Source organism: Corvus kubaryi, unplaced genomic scaffold (genome assembly GCF_017639235.1).
Source record: "Corvus kubaryi isolate FWS band 111438036 unplaced genomic scaffold, C.kubaryi_AGA036_p1.0 68, whole genome shotgun sequence".
NCBI lineage: Eukaryota > Metazoa > Chordata > Aves > Passeriformes > Corvidae > Corvus > Corvus kubaryi.
Genome location: NW_024582056.1, coordinates 11064815 through 11071547, shown reverse-complemented (window position 1 = coordinate 11071547; position 6733 = coordinate 11064815). Strand labels below are relative to the sequence as shown.

General features: G+C 46.4%; 1 protein-coding gene across 2 annotated transcripts in view; it reads left to right on the top strand.

The window, feature by feature from the left end:
- Positions 1–402: 402 nt before the first annotated feature.
- Positions 403–6733, top strand: part of ADCY2 (adenylate cyclase 2) — a 204200-nt gene continuing 197869 nt past the window's right edge. The window contains exon 1 of one of the 2 annotated variants that reach the window (XM_042048731.1): positions 403–799. In XM_042048731.1, the coding sequence (XP_041904665.1) occupies positions 572–799 (228 nt within the window). In that variant the 5' untranslated portion in view covers positions 403–571. The remainder of the gene's footprint in view (positions 800–6733) is intronic. The other variant, XM_042048730.1, reaches the window with a different exon arrangement.

Below are 6733 nucleotides of genomic sequence, written 5' to 3'. Positions count from 1 at the left end.
GGGGCCGCCGGGGGCGGGCCGGGAGCGGAACACGCCGCGCTCTCCGCCTCACGGCCGCCGTCGGCAGCGGCAGCTGCGGCGGCACCGCGCCCCTCCGGGCGGCGAGGGCTGTCGGCACCACGCAGGCGGAGGCCGGGGCAGGTGGCCCGACCCCGGGGGCATCTCCCGGCGCTGGGGCGGAGGGGCGCGGGGCAGAGGCTTCTTTCACGGTCGCCCGCGAAGGCACCTCCCGCTGCCGCTGCCGCTGCCGCCGCCGCCGCCCTGGGGCGCTCACTCTGGGCGGGCGCCCGCTGCCCTCCCCGGCGAGGAGGAGCGCTCCTGCCGCCTCCGCCTCCGGGGGAGCCGGGCAAGGCATGTGCGTGCGGGGTGGCGCCTTCCGGAGGCGCACCAAGCCCCGGGCGGGCTGCGCGGCGGCCGCGGCATCCCGGCGCACCATGCCCATGCCGCCGCCGCCGCCGCGGCTCCTCCTCTCCGCCTCCCGCGCGGGAGCGCGCCCCACTCCACTCCCCGGCTGCCTCCTGCAGCAGCGGCGGCGGCGGCGGCGCTGAGGGAGTTGCGCGGGCTCTGCCCGATGTGGCAAGAAGCAATGATGATGAGGAGGAGACGCCGCTACCTGCTGGAGCGGGCAGACCAGGCGGGCGGAGGCTGCGGGGCTAGCGGCGAACAGTCCCGATCCCGGGACTGGCTCTACGAGTCCTACTACTGCATGAGCCAGCAGCACCCGCTTATCGTCTTCTTGCTCCTCATCGTGATGGGCGCCTGCCTAGCTCTGCTCGCCGTCTTCTTCGCCTCCGGGCTGGTAAGAGACGCCCTCCCGGTCCGGGACCCGCGCCATCCCCGGGTTCCTGGGCATCCCCGCTGCCGCCGCCCGGCATCCCCTCTCCCGCCGCCCCGCTGACATCGCCGCACCCGGCACCCTCAGCCGAGCCGGACGGGGCGGGACGGGACGGGACGGGGCGGCCGAGAGCCGGTGCTGCAGCTCCTGCGGCGGAAAGTTGGTGGCGGGAGGCGCCGAGGTGGCGGCGGGGGCCGGAGAACCCCCGCCCGAACTTTGCTGCCCGATATTTAGAGGCGACGCTGGAGCAGCGGCCGCGCGGCTGATGGAGCGAAAACGGAGTCAACAAGCGCATCGAGTTTAATTCACTTAATTCCTTGGCTCCGCTCTCTTCCAACTGGCGGCTTGGCCGTGGTGGCCTTTGTAGTGGCAGGGTTTGGATCGCCGCACAAAAATGCCGTCGGTACCTGTATCTGAAATAATATTTTTAGTGCGAGTAAGCAGGGGCCGTTCCCCTCCTTGTGCTATCTCCCTCCCTCCCCCATGATACCATTCTAGCGTTTGACCCATTTTCTCCAGAAAGCTTTTGGGACAGCACAGCCTTCGTTTTTAAGGAAGGTGAAGTTTGGTCGGTCGGATGTCTTTTCTGCGTGCTCAGCGTGGGCTTTCCAGCCTTCGGGAAGAAAAATGTGTCACAGCAGCAAATGACAGTCGGTATCAGTTTATCTCCCCAGAAATGGGTGGCGTTTTGCCCTTGCAAAGGAAAAGCTGCAGAGGGCAGTAAAATTCTTGCTCCTTTAGAGAGTTTTCCTGCTGTTAATGATTAGAGGCAGGCTATTGGCATTACGGTATACTTCTGAAGTAAAGAATGGGTATTTGAGTGGTCTCAGACTCCTTTTCTTCCCCCCCTCTTTTTGTAAAAAATAAATCCGTTAATGGTCGTCTGGAAAACTTGGTGTTTATTGAATAGAGCTAGTTATCTCCAAAGGCAGGGATGAGTCGGTCCGTATAATCTAATGGATTCTCCTAGGGGCACTGCAGCTAGTATTTGCTTATACAGAGAATCCTGCTTTCTTGCTTAACCAAACTTTTGTCTTAAAACCTGCAGAAACTGCCTGCAGGATTAGCTAAACTTCGAGTCAATTGGTGGTTTATTTCCTTTTGGTGTTTGAGCTTTTTGTATTGTGTTTTGAGCTTTTTGTTCAACAATTCGTACTAAATAGAAAACAGTTGTAAAAGAGCTAATGTGAGGCCAGTAATGGTGATGCTTCATAATTCAGTTGTTTAATGTCGAAAGGTTTAAATTTTGGAGCTCTGTGTGCAAAATACGGGTTTGACAACTTATCTCATTCTAGTATGTTAATGTGGGTGCGTGTGCATCAGGGCTGAAGGGACTGTTGGAAGGTGGAGTTGGAAGTCTGTCAGGCAGAGATAAAAGTGTGGAGATGTACACTATACCTGCCCACAGTTAAGGTGGCAGAATTTGGGCTTGACAGTGTTTAGCACTAAATTTTGTACTTTTCAGTCGTGGTGTGATATACAGCTTGTTTACAAGATGCATGTGGTTATTTTGGTAATTTCATTTCTTGAGGTAAATCATTCACAGTAACGAAGGTGGCATAAAACTGGACCCAGAAAGGAAGGACTGCTGAAAGTTACGGAAACAAAACTGTGAGCTGGCTGAATCTTGCCAGGCATTACTTCTTCGGAAAGTCAATTTAATAGTTCAGTCTGCATTTGGAATTCCAGACATACCGGAAGAGGAAAAAAATGCTTTTAAAACCTTTTTCCTGAGCCTTTATCTTTCTGTAGCTAACAACTGGATGGGTGAGTGGAGAAAGAGGTGGGGTTCATCGAAGTTTCCAGTCTACAGATAAAAGTAACTTCAGGCAGAGAGAAAGCTTGCCTGTATGGACTTCCAGCCGCAGGATGCTGGACAAAATCCTTTGGCGCCCTGCCCAGAATTTCACCTAAAAGCGCTTTATTATAGTCTAGTTTCTGCTTGTGTTTGTGTTTAAAATATTCCTGAAGGTTTAGATCTGTTTCTCCCGCATCTGAATAAAGGATATACATTTTATAGAGCTGTGGAATTTTAGTCATTTTTTTGTGCCTCATGATATAAAAGGGACATGTGGTTAGGAGTATCTGAGCCACAAAAGCTGGTATTAATATCCTTATCTTTCTTTTTTTACAACTTGTACGTGTTGTGATTGTTTTGACAGAAGACTTAATTTTGTAGAGACCAATGGAAGTGAAGTGGGATAGTTCTGTGCAGATCTGTGCTATGCATCTGAAGTTAAAGGAAATATTTCTTAACAGTTGTTTCCTTTAGATTTTGTACAAAGCATTTAAGATTTCACTGAAAATTACGTAAGCCTGTTGTGGAGACAGAACTCCAAAATGACTCGCTATAACACTCAATTTGTATTTCTTGCTTGTGCTTCATAGAACAGCTTAGAACGTGGAACGTGGGATTGGACGTTGTTAGGATGGATATTCATGAAGTGTGAAGTGTTTTTATGTTCTAGACTGTCTTAAAAAAACTTGGAAACCAATGGAAGTGAGAGGAGGCTTTCCTTCTATTTTAATGTTTGATTTGGTTGTTAAAATATATCACTGTGTTGTCTGAGTTGCCTTTTTTTGGTGGTTTTTTTGTGTGGCGAAGTATTCTTAAGTGTTCCCAAACACCGCCAGGCACACAGGGATGTATTCTACTTACTCAGCTCTTTCAACCTGTCAGAATACAAGCTATAGCCTTTCTGATTTCAGGTGAAAAATTTATGAAAGCTGTTGCAAAATTACAGTAAACAAGATTACTTACAAAGTGTGCCTGGAAATCTGATTACTTTTCTTTCAGACAATGTACTGCTATTATTACTGAGAGAGGTTTCTTGGGAGATTTTGCTTTTGTTTCAGAAAACTATTGTGATTTTGACCTTTGGAATTAAGCACTCTGTCTCCTCAAACACTAGATACAAAACTCCTAGAGTCAGCTTGAAAGATGACCATTCACAGCTTGTAGTTTTAAATAATGTAGTGATAGTATCAACCTTTGAATTTCCTGTGTCAGAGTATCCTCTGTATTTCTCTATGTGGCATGAACTGCAAACTGGCAAAATGAGATCAGTCATCCATGTTTAGCTGCTGCTTTAATCAATAGAGAGTAAATGATTTTCCCAAACCTGCGAAAGCCTTTCAGGACATAAAAATGCCAGAGGTCAGCTTCATTTTCTCTCTGACTATTGTATTGTTCTTTCAGTGTAATATGTAGGAAAAACTCATTATTCGCCTCTCTCTCCCTTTTTAGTACTAAAAGCTTATGGCCATTTTTAGTGGTATCTAGAACAGTTTTGTCTCTGGCCAGAGCATATCTCTTACAACTACAATTTGCAGGAGATTTAAAAAAAAAAAAAAAAAGCCATTTTTAAGTTCCTAGTGTAAAGTATGAGTGTACCCAAATTATCTGAAATTGTGATTCATTTCTTACATAATGAAACAAAGCCTGACTGAAGACAGGAGTGATGCCCAAATTGTACAATTTGTTGGAAGGCCATAACTTTCCTTTATCCGTGCATTTTTCCACACAATGAAGAGTGCCTAGTCCATGGATATAGGCTTCAATAAGAACCTTCACTTCAGGGACAGCAAAATCTTTTATCTCTTGTGTTGTAAGTGGGAGAAGAGCTAAACCTCTTGGGATCGTCTCTCTGTTCCTTTTCCAAAAACTTACGGTTCACCAGTCTGCTACGAGATACAGATGTGTTTTCTTTTAGGCTGGCCTGTTCCCCTTGCTCAAGTCCTGTAAGTCTGCTGTGTGGTGTTAACATTAGTTGCAGCCTTTATCTCCCTCCCGAAGTCTTGCTGCCACGTGTGACCTTGTAAAGCTCTTAAGATGTGGTTGCTGGTGTGTTGGCTCTGGTGTGCCAGTGTGTGCTTCTTGAGGATGTCCTTGGCCAAGTGGAGCATGTGTTGAGCAAAAAGTGCTTCTGCAATGTGGCATTGAGTTGCCTTCCCTCTTGCAAAGCACAGTGAGATTGTGCTGGGTCAGCCACCTAAGGACTGTCTGTGGAGCAGAGGTATTAGTTGCCCCCGCAACCACTTCTTTGAAGTTCCTGAAAAGCTCAGGATTGTGCTGGTAGGCTCAGTTAAGATTCCTGAACCTTTATACGGATTTATAAATTCAAGCAACTAAAGGGGGGCTGCACATGTATTTCACTGACGTATCCAAATCTGTAGCAAAAAGGGGAGTAGTCAATGGTTCTTAAAGACAGAACACAGTTAACTGGGTGGGTGTACCTGCACCACGGCAGATGTACGTTCTGCAGGAATTGATTTTTGGCATCAGACTGACTGAACTTACTGTCAGCTGATCTTGCATAGAAGAAGAAGTAGCTGTCTCCTTCTGAAGGAGGATGTGAAAACTTTTTAGCTGCCAACCTGGTTGGCAGAGGACTGATACTGTGCAAGGAGAGGAAGGTCAGGAGGGTCCTGTAAGCCTCTTGGGGCTTGAACTGAGGTGTGCCATTTCTTTGGGTCCTTGGTCAGAAGGACAGCAAATCCTCCTTCCCTCTATTTGGTGTTATTCCTGAAATAAATTCTTGTTATTTCTGGTAAAAGCTGGACATCAGCCAAGCCCTTCCAGATTTCCACGATCAGAATCTCATACTGAAATGACAGGGGAAAAGTGTTCCAAGTCCATGTGGAAAAAGTAGCTTTAGCAGACATGTTTCATCATTTTCTAAAAGCATCTGATACGTACCTCTGGTAATGTTGTCATCTCATCAGTTTGGGTCTGAAAAATTCCTCCATCCACACCAAAAGGTCACCACACTGATGATGTAATTTTATATCTCTATTCTTGAGGTGGTCTGTTATAACCTAATTGCATAGAATAATACACCCATACTATAAGATCATTTGTACTCTCAATTTTAGGAAATCTTTCGAGATCAACCCTGTGTAATTTACAGCTTTTTTTAGTTTAAGAGCACCAACTGTTTTCCCAAAGTCCAAGAATACCCAAGGTCTGAAAATGTTCCTTGGAATCCTTGCAGACTGAAAGTAAGCCAAAGCATCTGCTATGGTGTTTTCAAATTCTGGTATATTCATTCCCCCAAGAAGAAAGCTAAATCACAGCAAAGGTAATGAAGTAGGAAAATCCTCGCTAATTGAAGGACAAGCAGAGGTTTCTTTGCATGCTTGATGCTATGGTTGTTGTGCCCAGGAGGTATCCTACCTCTGCTTAAACTCATTCTGACAGACTGTTGCTACTACCAACATGAGAAGGAATTCAAAGTAAACATCAGTGTATTTACAGTGCCTTTCCACAATTCCAGTTATAATTGACTGTACAGTTCTGCTTTCAAGTCCCCTATTAAAATGTTCCATGAGGAGATCCTATGTTCCTAATTATTTTTTTCTTGTCTCTAGACACCATATAGCAATATATTCTTCTAGCTGTAGTTGCTGGTTATTTGATACAGTCTTAGGATATTGCTGTCCTTGCCAGATGTTCCTTCTGATGTTCTCTGAGAGTGACTTTTGTAAGGCAGTATTACCTCTTTAGTCAGGCAGTAAAGGTTGCTGTATCTTCCTGTCTGAAGCAGGAATTGCCTGGCTTTCTGTCTGGTTTCATTCCTCAGTATACATCAGTCTGGGCTGCTGCTTCTTTCTCATTCACTAATGACAGTCCCAGTACATCTGTGGTTACTTTCATTGCTGCTAAGAGCTTGTCTCATTTGCCTGTGTCTAACACGCTTGGAAACAGCCATCAAGTTAATGAGGTGCTGGTGGCAACCTCACTTTGCATGCCTCTGTTTCATCTTTCGTATTGAATAACCTAAATTCTGAATAAGAATTGCATAAAACTATGGGTATGGCAATGTTGGAAAAATGCTTAGCCTTTAACTGTAATTGTAATCTTAATAAATTTAAGTTTTATGAATACCTTGGCAATAG